Source organism: Mchenga conophoros, linkage group LG4 (assembly GCF_057382185.1).
Source record: "Mchenga conophoros isolate Kocher_MC1m ecotype Shallow Benthic linkage group LG4, M_conophoros_male_GT1.1, whole genome shotgun sequence".
NCBI lineage: Eukaryota > Metazoa > Chordata > Actinopteri > Cichliformes > Cichlidae > Mchenga > Mchenga conophoros.
The window spans coordinates 16,060,650-16,078,697 of NC_140529.1; the positions used below are offsets into that span (position 1 = coordinate 16,060,650).

General features: G+C 40.6%; 1 protein-coding gene across 1 annotated transcript; it reads right to left on the reverse strand.

Annotated features, from left to right (window-relative positions):
- Positions 1 to 241: 241 nt before the first annotated feature.
- On the reverse strand, positions 242 to 11,634 carry pdgfbb (platelet derived growth factor subunit Bb). The gene is made up of 8 exons (XM_085270648.1): positions 10,839 to 11,634; positions 5,580 to 5,676; positions 4,763 to 4,819; positions 3,583 to 3,776; positions 3,281 to 3,469; positions 2,286 to 3,087; positions 1,643 to 1,802; positions 242 to 1,541 (listed from the first exon to the last, which is right to left on the reverse strand). Exons 1-7 carry the CDS (start codon positions 10,902 to 10,904, stop codon positions 1,660 to 1,662), a joined length of 1,548 nt encoding a protein of 515 aa, XP_085126774.1. The 5' UTR covers positions 10,905 to 11,634; the 3' UTR covers positions 242 to 1,541; positions 1,643 to 1,659.
- Between the last annotated feature and the right edge of the window lie 6,414 nt (positions 11,635 to 18,048).

Consider the following 18,048-nt stretch of genomic DNA (forward strand, 5'->3'; position numbering starts at 1 on the left):
CCCATATGAAAATAGCATTATGTGGCAAAGTTATCACAAACATTCTCTTTTTTTCACCAGATCAGGTAAGAAAACACTTTTTTTTTTAAAAGTAACAGTTGTCAGATGGTATAAGGAACATACATACAAGCCTTTTTTCAATAACTTAAAATGTTCTGACTCTAAATTATCAGACACAAAATAGCATCAGTGTGTTTCTACATGCTGTTATTAAGGGAAACAGAAAGGTCATAAAAACAACAACATTTGTAAAGTTTATCTTAGTTTTCTTGTTTTAATAGCTAACCCTTGAGTTACTGGTTTTCACTCTTTTAGTTGCCTGTAAATGAAATCAAATATAATGTGTTGTAGGCTCCCTACAGAAATACACTCTGGGGTAAGGACTTTAAAATGAATGTGACTGCTTGCACCAAAACATATCTGGTGGGGGAGAGACATTTCTGTATGAAAGGAAAAAAACTCAAATAAAGAATATAGATGTGAGCAGAAACACATACTGAACCACACAGGCATACAAAACAAACATGCACGCACTATTTGACACTGAAGCTGAACAGGATACTGGGGTAAACTGACAGGATTAGTTTTTTTATGTTCTGTCCCTTTGTTTAATAAACCTCACAGTTATTATGACACAATGAATCTTTTTTTTCAGACTCTATCTCAGCCACATGTTGTTTGCAGTATTTTTTATAGAGAGTAGTAACAGTAGCAACAAATAAATAAGAAACACAGCACACAGTCAGGTCACAAGCCAATTCTTGTTTCACCCGTGACAATACTTTGAGACAAGGAAACCTCATTAATGCAAAACTATATTTTTTCTATACCCATATAAGTGTAATTCCAGTGTTTGCAATGAGTTACATAAAATTAAATACGGTTTGAGAGAGACCATCATTTTTAATGAGCTAATAATTGATATCACACATGGAAATTCTTCTGCTCCTGCAGTGTGTTGACGATATAATAATCTCTGTTATTATATTATCCAATTAGAAAAACAGCTAAGTTAGGCTTTTTTTGGTTAATTTTTACACCAGATATACTCCTTATTCTAATCTGACTGTGGTTATCAAACAATCCAGGCTTTCAGCAACAAACTCCTTATACACTTGGTTCTGTCAACATTTAAGTGCAGTTTCTGTCTGCTGATATCAAGACAAGGTTCCAAGGAAACTTTTGAAATTGCACTATTTTATACAGTTCTACAGCAATGCAGTTTCATTTCCCCACAGGCACAGTGCTTGCACACAGTTCATCAGTCTTTGGGTGCCACTTGTTGCTTCATACCATCAACTGTCAAAGAAGCAAGCATTCTCTGGAGAAGGTCCACCTTTTCTTTACACTCCATTTTCTTGTTTCCCCCTCCTCTGTTACTCCCAGTATAGGTAGAGGTTCACCAGACAGTCATTAGTAGTGTTACTGAGATCTCACAGGACGAGCAGGTTACTGACAAATGAATAAATACTTGTACAAAGGGAGTCCATTTGGGTCTTCTCTGGGTTATCCACAAAATGCACCATGTTCTCTTTGTGTCCCTGTGGTAGAAATACAGGAAGATGGGATTACAATAAGAAACATAAAGCAGAATTATAATTGTTTTTTGTTTTGTTTTGTTTTATATATTCTATGAACTAACCTGGGTTTCTTTTAGTTCTACATCAGCATTGCTCTCATGGCTGCTTTACTAATCCGTCTGCGATTCTTCCTCATCCTTTTTGTTTTTTGTGGTCGAGTTGGGAGTCTGGGGGCCGTAGGAGCCAATGGCTTTTTTGTGGTAGTTGTCGATGTTGTTGTCTCTGTAAGATGGAAAACAAAGAGTGTAAGAGAAAATTACAAAAGCTGTGCATAACATTGGCTTGAACAGGCTTCAGTCGAACTCAGCAGATCAGCTGATGTCAGTGCCAGCTCACTTTGATTGTTTACTCAGTTGCTGGCAATCTGTAGGCTGCTTTGCAACCCAACTTCATCCGAGCTTTTCCTTTACATGCTGTGTCTTACTTAAAAAGCAATCAGCCTTTTGCTTTAAATGTATGCACAGGGAGGGGCCCTCATGCTTTCCACATGTGTGCATGAACTATGGGACAGTCCCACAACTGAACCATAACATAAATATGAATTACTGCAAATGGAAATATCTTTTTTGACTGAAGTGGTCCTGACTCTACATACAATCTTGTGATAAAATATACTCTTAAGTAATTTAAACACACTGTTTTAGTTAATTGAACAATTTACTTAATTCTGCACTGTTTAAAAAAACGTTTAATAATCTCTGTTACCTGGTTTCTGAGTTGTTTGGTGACTGGGATGATGTTTACCATGTAGGTGCCGACTGACTGTCTCCTTTTCTTTCTGCCTTTCTTCCTCTCCTCGCTTCATCTGCTGCTGTCTCAGTATTTCCTTTTCTTCGTCCAACTTTTTATGGAGAAGCAGAAGTTCTTTTCTCTCCTCCTCCAGTTTGGCTTCCGCAATCTGTAATATCCTCTCCTCCTCTGGAGTCTCGTTTTCTCTTTGTCGCGCCAGCTCACGGGGTTCCGGGTTCGGTTCTTTGGTAGGTCGGAACCTGCCCCTAACTGTGTTAGTGACGGTTTCCTCGGTAGGGCTGAAATTTGTTTCAGGAGTAACATGCTGAGAGAATCCACTTGTGTGAATCTTTGGGTATTTGCCTTTGTCTTCTTGCCACAATGGGCTGTGTGTTTGTGTCTCTTTGTTCTCCTCGTTAACTTTGATGTGCAACCCGTTCCCACCTTCTACCAACTTGTTCTTCACCTTAGTTCCAGCTGTATCCACTGAGGAGGCAGTTTTGTTGGCATCTGAGACCACACCATCCTTCCTCTCCACATTCTCAGTTTCTTTAGCCTCAACCAGCTTGCTGATGTTATGAGCCCAGTGTGGAGCAAAGAGAACGGCTTCTCCAGAACGAGAAGTGCCCTCCCCAGCAAGACTGTATCCTTCTCCGGGCTGAGTGAAGGTGTCTCCTCTGGGGCTCCATTGCTGCTTCAGGAGATCCTCCAGGTGGGCCCTCTGGTTCTGTTTGAGCTCATCCAACTGATGAAGCTCATCCTTGGAATGCACCTTAACCTTGTCAGAAAAAAAGAAACAAAATTCATTTTACTTTTATTTTATCTACAGCTATACATGCACTGCAGTGCACAGGCTACAACACAGTCATGCTTGGAAATAAAAATTCTATTGCTTTGCACTGTTATGACAAAGAGGCAAAAGTAAGTGTTAATTCTGAAAAATAATGATAGTAAGCAGAGTTTCTGTCCACCTGTTCGTGTGCATGACCTTGGCTATGCGTCTGGTTTCGATGCAGGTAGCCGTGCTGCCTGCGAGAGGATTTCTTCTTGTGTGGTGGAGGACGAGGAGCAGTCTGACATCTGCACTCCACGTGATCCACAACTGACACCACTGCTTTAGCATAAGTGGGTTTCTTGTTGATGTACTCGACCTTCATAACCTACGGAGTTTGAGAATAAGATGGGAGGAACAGGAAACAATTCTGAGAACAGCACTAACGGATGTGCGTGTGTATACATGTATGTGTATATAGCTCTGTGTGATGTTATTTACCTGCAAGTATCTTTTGTGTGTGACAACAGGAACACACTGCAAGCTTTTAGTGTTGCAGCAGCCAGAGCAGCGCTGCACCTCAACACAGGGTGGCCATAGCAGGAAGTTAGCATTGCTCCGGTCCAACATTGCCCTTGTGACCTCAACCACTTCTGTTCGAACTTTACACAGAGCCTGCTGGGCCGGCTGGGCATCTGAGCCATGAGACACAAGTGAACATGAGTATTAGGGCAGAAGTGGTGTTAAATTAGTATTTCAAACATCCATCCAGCACTAAATTCATTTTTTCTTTTTTTCCAGCTTGCTCATTCATCCACTCTAGTAAGACTACCTTGTTTTCATGTCTGTTTATGCGATAGTAAAACACAAGCTCCTGTCTGATCACCTGTCAGTACTGAGTATTAGCACTTCAGCAGCTTGTAGACCTGAAGCACGAAGCTTCAAAGAAGAAAATATGCTAGAGCTTCTTCTCATCAAAAGGCAAAGATTAGCATAGGCCCATTAGTGTCTCTCAGTCAACCAGACGGTTAGTGATTAATGACAAGTAACTCAGATATCTGCTTTATCATAATAATGAAAAAAAAAACACTTAATGGGAAGGGTTTTAACCGTATCATTGAAACCATACTTGTCACATTAATCACTTCACAGGAAACTTGACTGAACACTCAAGGAAGGGACTCCTCTACTAATGAGGATTGAGTACTGTTACATTCACGAGGAAAATCTGCATGGCGGCACTAAAACCTTCTATTCATCTTGTATGAATATGAACAGAGTAACATTTATCCACACTAGGAAGAATTTCTGTGAAGATCTGAAGAGCCACATACAGATAATAAGTCTTTTTGTCATAACCTCTTGAGAACTGAGGAGAAAATTATCTACCAGTGTAACTTTTTTGTGATTTTCTGCCTCTTTGGAGCTAAAGAGGACACCCAAACACGTGAGGCATGATTGAAGAGGCCAAGATGTCCTCTATTAAGCACATTAGGACTTAGTAGGGTAGCTCAAATAAGTCAAAAGATAAAGACCAAAGGCAAATGTCAATTACAGAGGCTGGGTTTCAGGCATTCACAATACATTCACATCTCAAATACAAAAAAATATCTTCTAAAATATATTGATGGGAATAAAAAGGAAGTTTGGCTGAAGTTTTGTGGGGGGGTTAAGGGCTCACCAAGGCTCCTTGGTAGTCTGTGACCTCCATTGGCTGCAGAAGTCTCGTCTTCCTCATCTGAAACAGAAACAAAAAACAGCATTTGACTTATGTCCCAGACAAATCATGAGCATTTCATTTTTTTTGCATGGGGCGTCATATATATAATCCAAGGGCTTTTAGCGCCCTCTGTATGTGGAGAGATAAAACACGAGCTTGTGTCAAAAGAGCGGGGAGGAGGATGGGGGCATAGCCGATGTCACATTTGAGTCACAAAATAAGAGACCCAGTCCGAGGGCAACCAGTTGTTACACTTTTATAAATCTAATAAATCTTCTGTGTGTTTCTGTCGTCATGTACACCGATGTATGTTTTATTACAGGTGTGGTTCCTTATTTCAATTAGTGTAAAAAAATGCAATAATTACCACTTATTACTGTATTTCTGTTGTAATAGGAAATATGTGTTTTTTTCTTAATTGCGCAACATTTTGTTCTTTATTTTGAAAGTGCAACATAACCTCAGCTTTCTCAAGCCAACTTTAATCTGTGCTAATGTGTTGTGACAACAACAATGTAAGAGTAGCATTTTTTTACTTTAATGTCAATACATGTTTAGGGAAGAGCTACAGATATTTTAAAAAGGGCTTTGGGTTGCACTGGATGACTGGGGTTTGTGAACAGAATAAAAAAATGTTTTAGGGGAGCTTAATCTGGTTGTGTGAAAATGGTATTCAATTTACGACGTCACTAAGGCTGGAGTAAAATTGCAGACAGCAACTTGGACTCTGGCTTCAAAGCATGTATCAGTAATAATATTAGAAAGCTCTGGTCTTTACCTACGGAGTCAGAGAACAGCAGCATCTGAAGGTCCTCTATTGAGGAGATGGGGCTGTTTCTAACCAGCTCCACCAGGGCTGCAGGCAGAGCGTCCTCCTGAAACACAGATATATAAGAGACCTTAAGATGCACTGTTCTGGATAGTTTGTGAGATTAAAAAAAAAACACAGAAGAAGACGACATTGAGACATATCATCACCGGCACACCTGGCTACTGATGAGATTTTTCCACATCTGTAACATCTGATCTGGGGAAACTGTTGCCAAAGTTACCAAAGCAAAAATCCAAACACCAGATTGAGAACATGGATGTGCTATCACTCAAAATCTACAGTTATGTGAAACAGAGATCATTATGCACAATAAATTAAAAATACAGCTGAACCTTTGACCCCTACAATGAGGGCATCTGGTTACTCTGTTTAGCTGCTTGCATGCTGGCATGGTTTGAGAGACACATATTAGCACAGTTCTCAGTGATTGCCTTCATCCTATGATAAAACATCATAAATTTCAGGGTGCCCACTTTCCCCACCCATCACAGTCACCGAATGATTTGATATTTATGAAGACATCCTTGGACATTCGCAGTCTCCAATTTGCAGCTCACTTGAACACCTAGAATTTAGAGCAACATGTTATATGGGGTTTCCTCCCCCATCACCAAAACACCAAATGAGGGGAAAATGGTCTTCGATCCCTGCAGTAGACGTAGAACCACTGAAGTTGTTTGGTGGTACACATAGTCGCTCCTATGTGATTAAACTGATGCATGTATAAACTGTATTCATGTATAAAATCTCAAAAACATTGACTGGGCTTTTAAACACTTCTCTGCTACATTATTACTCTTACTGTGTACTCATAGAAAGGTAATTCACCACACAGTTCAATGTTATGACCAGGACACAGAAACAGGAATATGGAGCTGTTTTTTTCTAGGAAAACGGTGGATCTGGGCAAATATTTCTATAGTATTAAACCATAAAACCAAAAACAGTCCCACATTGTGAGTCCATGAATTTAACCCCTCTAGTCATTAATGGGTAAGAGACAGCTAAGGAGGGGGGGAGAGAATTAACCAAAGCGGACACACAATGGTCACTAAGAGCACGGTGAATGACTATTGGCGTTGTGTCTTCTCATCTGCTAACATTTAGGGGTCAAAGGAGCAAGGAAGGAGTCAGGAAGTGGGGGAAGGAGTGATACAGAGAGGATGAGAGAAGGGAGGCGCATCTGAAAAAAAGGAGGAATAATAGATGAATTAAAGCTGGGCTGAAACGGACGAGGATCAGCCGTGGGTCGAGGCACTTCCTTGCATTGATTTCAGCGCTGTAAATGTGGTTCACTTGCTTTGGAGTCTCACGCTAGAATGGAACCGATGAAAATGACCAAAAGAGCAAATGCGTCGGGCATTAAGTGAACCATGTTCAGTTCAGTAAATGTTACACAAAGCCATCTGGAAATAAACTTTAGTTTTAATATTGATTAATTTAAGGTCTGAAGAAAATAATGAATCCCAGCGGGATGCAGGTTTTAGAAAAAGGAAACGGCCATTCATGCACGAGTATTCTCACCCTGCCCATACTGTTTGCCACTGACATTCCCCCATTGTTGCTCAGATTTTCAGACAGTCAAATAATACAGCAGGGAAATGCCTGCTGTATTACACTCGCATCTCTGCTGCGGAGCTGCCGATGCCCCTGAGGAGTCGTCATGATTATTTCCTCCTTTTGCCAATGGAGCAAAGCTGCCTGCTTGGCTAATTGTGTCTGATGTTAATTATAGGACGTGTGCTTTTGTTCACGGTGGTGCCTGCTGTCATGACAATTTGTGTCTAAGCAGGAAATATTAAATAAACATTTCAGTTCTGATAAACAAAGCAGATGTAAACAGATGCAAACTGGACTGGCAGACTATGTAAACACACTCTGATAATGATTAATGAGCACCTATGGCATGAAGGTGAATTATCAAGGTTAAGAAAAGCGTTTTTTATAGGTGCATTTCATATTTCCTGCAGGCAGAAGCATAAAAATAATAATAATATAGAGCTGAATGTCATTTTAATACCTACAGCAGCACCTTATTCATTCTGAAAAAGGATAAAAAGCTAACGTTTCTTAAAGAAAAGATTAAACTATCTCAAAATCCAGCTGTAGCTATAGTCTGCAGTAGTTAGCCTGTTTGGAATAATTAGCTTCTGCTGACAAAGCATTTGTTTTTGACAGCTGCTAATCTACAACACAAAAGACCACTCCTGCCAAACTGTGTGTTATACCTGAACTATTCAGGTATGTTTTCTCCCTTTTTTCTGCTAATTATGGCAGGAAAAAAAACACAAGACTTGACATACTGCAGTATTTATCACCTGAAGAAACTCCCCATCCCCTGGAGAACTCATGGACACATTGAAGAATGCCAGGTACAGGCAGCGGCTGCAGTGGGCAGAGGACGAGAGGGAACATCTAATTGTACATAATTAGAGGGTCGAGTTTGCTGCCGGCGAAGCAGCAGCAGCAGCTATAGCACATGTGTGAGGTTTCACATGTAGTCCCTGAAAGTATGCTGACACATGCTCAATATGGGCATGTGCCAGAAACTGTGAGTTTAATTAATTCCACTGTCATAATTGGCATCAGCACTTGGAAAGGGGCCTGATACAATTTAGCTAAAACTAAATTCCGTTCTGGTGGTCCTTGGCTAGGTGCATATGATCATTACAGCTTTATACGTGACAACCACTTTATATACCAGCAGATTTTTTTCTGGTGAAGTTCTTTTAACAAAGACCATAATTGAACATACAGTCTCTATTATTTCCCCAGCTGCCGTGCCATAAACTTTAAAATCACACGTGGGGAATTTCCAGGTTGTATACCTTCAAAGCCTTTTGTGACTTTCTCCTTCAAAAATACTGTCAAAGTCTTCTTTTACATGTGGTGCCTGCAGAGGCAGTGAAATGGAAAGACAGCTTGACGACAGGAAAGTCAACCGTCATCTTTAAATATACATTTAAAATGTACTTTTATGTGAGGCAGTGATAATGATGGAAGATTACTTATATGTACACGAGTGGATGAAAGAAGGAAAATGAAGCAATAAAACGAATGTTTAAAGATTCAGGGGCTTTACACGATAAAGATATACTGCAGTTCAGCATTTGCAAAGCTATTGTGTTTGTAACTTATTTTCTTTTTACAGACATGTGCATAAGTTCTTTGAAAAGAGAGTCCTGACAGGAGAAAGTATACCTCTCCCATATGGGCTTCTTTCATTGGCTCCCTGTTAAATCCTTCTTACCACATACAATGTCTTGAATAACCAGGCCCCATCTTGTCTTTAAGACCACATAGTACTGTATTACTCTAATACAGCACTTCACTCTCACACTGTGGGCTTAATTGTGGTTCCTAGAGTGTTTAAAAGTAAAATGGGAGGCAAAGCCTTCAGCTTTCAGGCCCCTCTTCTGTGTAACCAGCTCCCAGTTTGGATTCAAGAGACAGACACTCTCTTTATCAAAAACTTTCCCTTTTGACAAAGCACATATTTAGGGGTGGATCAGGTGACCCCGAATCCTCCCTTAGTTACGCTGCAATAGGTTTAGGCTGCCAGGGGCTTCCCAGTGATGGGCCGAGCGTTTCTTCTTTGCTCACCTTTTTAACCTAACCTCTATGTGTTTATACAGCCCTCTGCATTAAATCATTAGTTAATATTAATCTCTGGCTCTCTTCCACAGTGTGTCTTTTGTCCCGTCTTCCTCCCCTCACCCCCAATCTGTCACGGCAGATGCCCCCCCTCTCCTTATTTGGTTACACTGGAGGTTTCTTCTTGTTAAAAGGGAGTTTTTCCTTCTCATTGTCGCCAAGTGCCTGTTCACAGGTAGTTGTCTGATTGCTGGGGGCTTCTCTTTATTATAGTGGGGTCTTAAAACTTTACAATATAAAGCTCCTTGAGTAGACTATTATTATGATTTGGCGATATGCAAGTAAAACTGAATTGAAATTGAATAAGTTATTCTGGGAACAAACTATACCAACACATCAGTTCTATGGCAGAAAACTAACTCAATCAGTTATGCCTTTTTTCTTGCTTTTGTAAAAACATTGTTTAAGCTTTCACTTCCCACGATTGACTTGTTAACTATTTGTGCTTTAACCCCATTGACATGACATGAATTGCCTGGGTCAGAAACACAGATGAAATCTGCATAGAAGCAGAAGACTGATAAAATCAGACTTCATATCAGCGAAGGAAAAGTGGACAGGATTTGTTCTAAAATGAACATAATATTGTTGTCTAGGTCAAGTGAGTCTTGACCTAGATGAGACCCGTGGTTAAGTTTAGTCTTCCTGCTTGACTTCACCAGATTTTATCCATCTTTTCTGCCTTTATATATTCACTGTTGTTGGCTGATTTTCACCTGTTTCTAAAACACTGTTTTGGCAGAGAACATGGTGCAAGAGAAAAGAAGGTGTTGATTAAAAAAGGAAGCAACATATAATCATAAAAACAAAAGTCACACAAAAAAGTACAGAAACAACAAATGTGGTCTCTGTAGGATGGTGTTAATGTATGTTTGAATGCACCGGCTGCCTTTAATATCTGGAACAGCAGCATCTGTAAATGCATCACTTCACCACGTGGTGAAGCATCCAGCTGTAAATGAGCCTATCATGGCAGCGCCCGTTTCCTTGCACATCACCCACAGAGGTTGACCCCTGCATGTGTCTGCCCCTGGGCATCCATTCATAACGCCAGTTAATGGGGAGGAATAACAGTTATCTTCTGTATGAAGAGAAGCAGTAAGAGAAAGACTGAGTCTGAAGTTGGAGGTTTTTTGTTTGGCTGTTTTTTTAAAGGCGGACATGAGCTTAAAAAATAATGACACAGATTTAACAGCATGTGCATTGTAGTTGGAGTGATATGCTTACTCAAAATTAAAAAAAAAAAAAAAACAGACTACAAGAGTCAGAGCCCAATGTTAGCCAGAAAATATACAGTAGGCTACCGCATATAGGCCCATTAATATATTTATATGCTTCGAGTATTATATACATTTAAACTACTATTCAAAAATAAATAAATAAATAAAGACTCCACAACACTGTTGTGTTTTATATCCTGCCGTAAACTTTTAGATAAACCTTGCGACTTCACTCGTTGGTACATTTGTTTTATAGTGCTCTAATTTCAGAGGGACCACTAATCCCTCTTAAGTGTCCGAAGAGGTTTCTAGAACTTTGATTTGAACTCACCTCGGCCACGCCAAACCGCAGACACACCGCTAGTAACGCGAGCAGCAGCTGTACCCACGAGCTCATCTTGCTGCCCAGCCTCGAGCCTCTTCGACGGACCGGGCATTTATGGAAGCGCGAGAGAGCCTCTCTCCTCAGCACTGCGCGCGGGGGGACAGCGGCTCGCCCTGCGAGACTGCGCGCGCGTGCGAGCGTCCGTCCACACCGCGGTCCCACAGCAGAGGTGTTCCCAAAAGATGAAGAAGAATCCGCTCAGCTTGCACCAAACCTTTTTTTCCAAGTTCCCCTCGAAATATATAAAAAAAAAATTGAGAGCGACAGTAAGCCTCCTACTTTTAGTTCACTCTTCAAAGTCCGGTTTAGTTCACTCAGTTAAGTTCACCTTGATGCGCTGAAGTGTCCGTTTTTGGCTGAAAGCTCAGATGAAAAGAATAAGACCATTTTAGCAAAAGAAATTTCCAAGCAATTAAAGTCTACACTTTAGAAAAATACTTTTTTTAAAAAAAAATATCCAAGAGATTTAGAAAGGAAGCAAAGTCAAAATAATTCCAAGTGTGTCCCAAATTAATTTCTTTTTTTAAAAAAAAGCAATAAATTACAAATCCATTTGAATTTTCATTTCCCGACAGTCAAGAGTCTTTTCCTCTTTAACCGTAACGCGTCCCAAAAGTCCAGCTTAGAGGCAGAAATAACGTCGCAGGAAGATAGTTTGCGGTTCTCTTCTTCCAAGGAGTCTTATCAACAAGCAAACCGCTGTGTGGCTCGGTGCGTCTCAGCCCCTGGACCTGACTGATTACGCAGCCGTGTTGTTGGTGGTGGTGAAGGGGAGAGCAGATTTTCACGAGTGTGCGGTATCTCTGCTGCCCCCTGTCCGAAGAAAAGTCGATGCAAGCCAAATTTGTCCACTAACAGCTGCCTGGCAGCACCCACTCTGAGGAATATTTCCTCAGCCATGAATCATTTATGCAGATATTTGTAAGGCTGGGCCATTTTTCCTCCTTCCTCACATGAATCTTTACAACGCACCTTAAAACTTCATTAACTGTAGAAAGCAACCAAAGTAACTGAGTACATTTACTCAACAGCAGTGGTACACCACTTTAACTATTGTTTCCACAGTCCATGCTGTTACTATATTTAATCTAAAGCTATGTGCACACGTTCATTTTCATATTAACTTGTTTTGCGTATAATCACAATACAAAGTGTCTTGTGCATTATTATTATTATTATATAATATGAAGTGCATTATATAAAGTAAAAGTTACAGTCTGGTACTTCTAAACGGATGCATTAATAAGCTATTAATGTCCCACTAATGTCATGTGTGAGGAAAATATGAAGCCCTTGCTGTGATACTGCCCATCACTGTTCCTATTGCTATTTTTCTAAGAAATGTGTGATTTTTCAAAATGAGCCATCAGCAAATACCTATAATTATCCCCCCAAATTTTGCTTTTGGGCCTAGCAAAATATTATTAACATACGGACAGGTTCTGATCAGCTGTGTTCAGTTGGTTTATTGCATATCTTGACTGCTGTGAATTTCGTCACATGAGCACCCTGTGAGGTCTAACTACTGTCGCACCTGTGTTAAAATTTTGTGTATAAGCTGGTATATTTCTCTCAGCTGTCCAGTTCAGTTCAGTTTTGGCAGGTTTTTTTTCTTGTCTGCCGGGTGCATCAGCATCTGATAGTTTCAAGGCTGGCATATTGTGTACATATGTGCATGCACTGCAGCCCCCTGCCACTTCAAGGCCCTTCCCACGGCTCTGATGGTAGAGATTATCATCAGAAGGTAGGCCCTGCCCACAGCATCCACTGCCTTGACTCCAACGCAACCTAGTGATTGAGACTAAAAACTTATAGGTGAGGATTTACTGAGGCCACAGATCATTGAAGCACAAGCATCATTTTCCAAACGATTTCCTGCGCAATCAAACTTCTTTTCGCAAGCAGAGGAGTCGCCTCCTTCTGTTCATTAAGGTTAAGACACTTTTGAAGTAGCATCACTTTTCAGTCCCAGATGCTACCTCAGTCTTTTATGTGCAGTCTATGATTTTGATGAACAGATAATAAACCCTGACATCTTTAATATTGTTATTCCTTTTCTTATTGTTGATGCTGTAGATATGGTTGTTGTTAATTTTAAGAGGACTAATATTTAACATTAGTTAACTGTGAAAAACTGAATGTTCCAATTATTCTTTAGCATCTGTGTAAAAAGAACAGTTATATCTATAACGAGGTACAACACATAAGTATGGGATATCATGCCTTAAACCATTTGCTGTGCCTTAAACCATGTCAGCACCTATGCATAACCCATATTCCTAATTTAGTGTGTTGTATAACAGACCTTTTGTGCAGATGCTTTGTTAGAGAGGTCATGGGGATAGTTGCCATGCCAACTGACTCCTCTTATCATCAGCATCACCGCCACCAGCATCAGCGAGGTTTTCAGGAAATAAAAGGTGTTTCTAAATATCACAGGAGTTATTCTAAGATTTCTGACCTTTTGATGATCACTCGTGTTTAAAGGACATTTCTGAACAATGCCCGATTGGTGAGTTTGCAGGCCCAAAAATAGCATATCAGGTATAGATGACCTTTTTTAGACTTGTTATATTATTTGACAGAAGAAAAGAGCAAGTAAGTTTTTATATAATAGAAAACATGTCTAAAAGGGATAAGAACCCTTTTTTCTTTGACTGAAGCAATCGCTGTATCTATGAATGCCCCTTACAGTTAGCGAAGTCCTACAGGTCAGTCGTGGCCCTGTGAATAATAGGATGCCATTGTTTTTCAAACAAGAGTTGATGGAGGAAACAGCATGAGTTATGGAGCTATATTTACACTCGTTTCATATTCACACGTTTGGCCAAGGCTTCTGGCAGTACGAGGTAACAATTGTGACTTTGGATAGAAGTGCAACGCAACACTCAGGAAATTGCGGTGACGTAAAGGAAAATTATCAAACTACATGCAAAAAGTTACTGCATATAAAGACGTAAGACACTGACTGTGTACACATCTGCTCAAATGTATGTGGTTACTTTGAAAAGCTGCTTTTCCTCTAAAATAATAATTGATCAGTAATGTCCTAAATAGCGGAAACTAATTTAAATTACTTGTAATTTTTCATGGAATATCTACATATATATGCAAAAAGGCCCATTTCTGTCAGCCTAATAGTGCTTGTGTTCCAGTGCCACATTGTGCTACATCATGTAAGCTTATCATGCTAAAATTAGAAAATCATTAAAAAAAATCATTTTTCTAATCGTGTTATTTCAGGTGAAGAGGCAATAAATTTGGCTTGTTTAGTTTTTGTGATACGAGCTTTTCTCAAACTCACCAGGACCTTTTTGCTCTAAACACCCAAAGCAATTCCAGGAAGCTGTGGCAAAAAAAGAAAGACAAAAAAAAAAAGAATTACAATTTCATACAACAGTCTGTGCTCCCTTCGGACAGTGCAAACTGGCTCTTAGCAGAAAGAGAGAAGGCCCGCAATTCCTGAGAAGTGGAAGGTGTGCAGTTCAGCTATAAAAGGCAAGTACATCAGAGTCCACTGATTCAAAAAACAGATGCCTCAGAGGTTCTCAGCTGGCAGCGAAAACACTGAAAAACACAAGACACTGGTTTGAGGGTTTCAGTGTCAGCAGTGAAGAGACGACTCCAAGACGCTGGTCTTCAAGTAGGGAAACAAAAGCAAAAAGTCCAGATTGGCCAACACACGGAAAAGATTATTATTGGTTAAAGAACAGAGACTGGAGAGAGAAAGAGTGGAAAAGGTATTATAGATAGATGCTGATGAGTCTTCATTGGTGCCATAATCTGTAAAACATGGGCTGATTTCAAACTTTGGGAATCATTTGTCTTTGGTGAATATAACAGAAGAAGTTTAAGTCTTTTAATGTGTTTTTCCGTTTCTGTTTGTTTTTGTGCTTCCTTTTTTTCAAGTATCAGCAATTATGCTAACACTTGACAACAAATTTTGAGTTCAGGTTGCTCCCAAAACATCAGTGTGTGCTGCTGTGTTTGGTTTCTAAGGAGAAGGGGGGAAAGGAGTTGGAGACTGAGAGGGAAGAGGAGGATGAAGGTGGAGGTGGGTGGGGGGCAGGTTATTGACTAGAGGTAGGGATTTTCCCACCGGCAGCATGCATTCATATCTGTCCACTCCAGTCTCTCTCTCTCACTCACACACACACACACACACACACACACACACACAGACACACACAAACACACACACACACACACCTGTGACTACACCTCAACATAATCCCACCATCCATCCATCTCTAGACAGGAGGTGACTTAATAAGAAACTGTTTACACATCTGTATCAAAAGCCAACTGAGTGTAAGTGTTGATCCGTGATCTCTTACAGTTCAACACTTACACTTCGTGTGCATGCATGCAAACGCACTCTCTCATGTGCACGCGCAAACAGACGAAATGCATGCAAAGAGCATTCGAACATGTTAGAGCACCGTTGTGTGGCGCAGATCACACCACATCAAATATTGGCTCTTTCACACACACGCACGCTCTCGCACAGAAAAACACACACACACGCTTAGTGTCTCTTAGCTGGACACCATTTTCGCCATGCACAGAGGACAGAGGGGCCTCTATGTTTAAGAATGGAGTGAGAAATGACAGAATTCGCTCAAATATTTAAGCGCTTTTGAGAAGATCCGGAGAAGGTCACATCCCCTGAACTAATCTCCTGTCGGACAATAGCGGCATTTGATTTCATGCGTTTTTCTGTCGTTAGCTCTGAGGCTTCAGCGGTTAATTTGACGCAGTAATCGCATAGCTGGACCCCCCCCCCCCCCCCCCCCCCCCCACACACACACACAAGTGTGCACACACACACACTTCCCCTGGTCAGCTTTTCAAGATGAAAAACATGAGTCTTGTCTATTTGTGTTGTACAAAAGGACCCAGGGTTTGTGCGTGTGTGTGTGTGTGTGTGTGTGTGTGTGTGTGCTTTTGGCTGCTGTCAAATGCATCGGAGTCAAGGGGGGAGACAAGTGACCCTCAATTAGTCGTGGGGATAGACTCTCGCCAGCGCGTGTCTCTGAGATACTGCAGGATCATATAGACTGAATGGACTGATGGGAAGTCAAGTATGACCGCTCACCCCGGCTCTCAAGTTTCCCAAATCCCAGAAGTGGGAATGTGGCTAAAAGAGATTAAAAGATGGGAGAAGGCTAGATGAAATGAAGTCCATGGGATGGGTGTGTAAAGCAAAGACATAAGCACAAGAAAATCGTTCTTTTGTTTTTATTTTGCTATATTATCCTGAAAGGAATGCCCGAGTGTGGCTGTGACCAGTTTGGCAGAGGAGTGGCAGCTCAAAGGAGCTTCGTGTCTTAGCAAAGATCTGTCAGCAACAGCTAACGAATGGGCCTGAATGGGAGAGAGAGTGACTGACAGTGAAGAATTGCTGGAATGCACTTCACTGAAACAAGCATGGGGGAAAAAAAGATATAAAGAAAGACGAAATACACAGCGAGAAAGAGACACACTGAGATATGCAGAGTGGCAAAAGTAAGAAGTTTTTTTTAAATGGCTAATAAAAATGACTTCAGTCGGGATGCATGTTAAGAAAGGAGAAAGAGCTCAGACCTAAAGGCATGCTTTATCTTTAGGAGAAAAGACAAAGTTAGTCATTTTCTCTCTTCCAAAGGTTCAGAGTGCCTCTGGACCAGAGCCAACATCAATACTTCTGATGTTTGAAACCCTGCTGTTGCATGTGAGGACAAATTACAAGCATAGAATTCTCCGTCTGCAGCTGATATTCACTGTTTCAGTGACATCTTTGACTTTAATCACAAGCTGAGGTCAGGTTTAGGGTCCTTTTTGTCTTTTGACTCGACATGCCAAAAACATGATCAGAAAAGTCGTGCATTAATTTCCTCTCAAAACAAAACTCACTCAGACAGTATCAACAAGTAGGAGGTTTCAGACGTCTCTCCGTGTCAAACTGAGCCAAAATATTAGCATTAGTCAGGACATGTTGCCGGCTTGGCTGATCGGAACACAACCTACGTTATGTCGTGTGATTTCACATCAGAACAAATGGTGTAAATTTTTTTCTGGTCCCCAGTGACGGGTTTGTAGGTAGAATTAATGAAATCGGTGTAGACAAACTGTCAGCGATCAAAAGAAACGCATTCTGTCAGTGTTAGCAGCTTCTTATTTATTATTTATAGAAATCGTTGCCAAAACGGGGCTTATTCACTGTGTCAAAAATCCCATGAAAATGTTGTTTTATTTCCTTTGGCTAGCATTCTGCTGATGATGGCAGTCTGAAGATAGCAACAGATACAGTGAAGATGGACCACACCGTGCTGTGGAGTATAAACACCTCCATGAGGAATGCCTGGTTTTGTTCAGCTCCAAGAGGCTGTATACAGCAGCTTTCCTCTGCCAGGTCCTCCTCCCTATCCTGGTTCACAGGGGACACTACTGCAACAGCTGTAATGAAAACCATTGGGCCTGCTGTACTGTATTGTACTGTAAACTGCTCTATAATTAACATTGTGCACAAAAATGTACTGAGCTGTCTTTTTTTACTTAAAGCAGTACTGGAAATATGCAGTATCAGGGAAGCATTTAACCTCCATCTGAACCACATTACATCTTGTCAACAGTAAACCTCACCCAGAAACAAGACCACAATACTGCAGTGTAGGTAGCAGCAAAGCAAAGGGCGTGTACAGTGTTGTTAAAAAGCAATCGTCACCTTTCTGACTTCTTAGTTTTTTGTCACACATACATTTTCAGGTCATCAAATAAACAACAGGCAATAAGAATGAGATAATAAATACACAGAATATACAGTATATACACAGTTTTAAAATTACATCGTTTTAAAATTAAAGTGACTTAGTGCAGTTAGCTTGTTAACGCGTTAGCGCCATGCAGCCCCCCACAGGGGGCAATCTGCGGTGACTCGCTAACGGAGATTTGCAGTTATGATTTTAACGTCATTTTAACGAGATTAACGCTGACAGCACTAGTATTAAGTAAAGGTTACCCACTACCAGACCCGTTGAATCAAGAAATCACTTAAATAGAACCTGTCTGACAGTGAGCAATGTACTATCTAAATAACCACAAAACTAATGACATCTCCACCTAGCTAAATTCTTTGTTCTATATTGCATTCAAACCTTGTTACCTGGCTAGCCTT

Coding starts and splice junctions, on each gene's coding strand:
- pdgfbb (XM_085270648.1), bottom strand. CDS start 10,904: ATGAGCTCGTGGGTACAGCTGCTGCTCGCGTTACTAGCGGTGTGTCTG. Junction 5,677..10,838: donor TGCGGTTTGGCGTGGCCGAG/GTGAGTTCAAAT, acceptor TCTGTGTTTCAG/GAGGACGCTCTGCCTGCAGC. Junction 3,088..3,280: donor AAGGTCATGCACACGAACAG/GTGGACAGAAAC, acceptor TTTTCTGACAAG/GTTAAGGTGCATTCCAAGGA.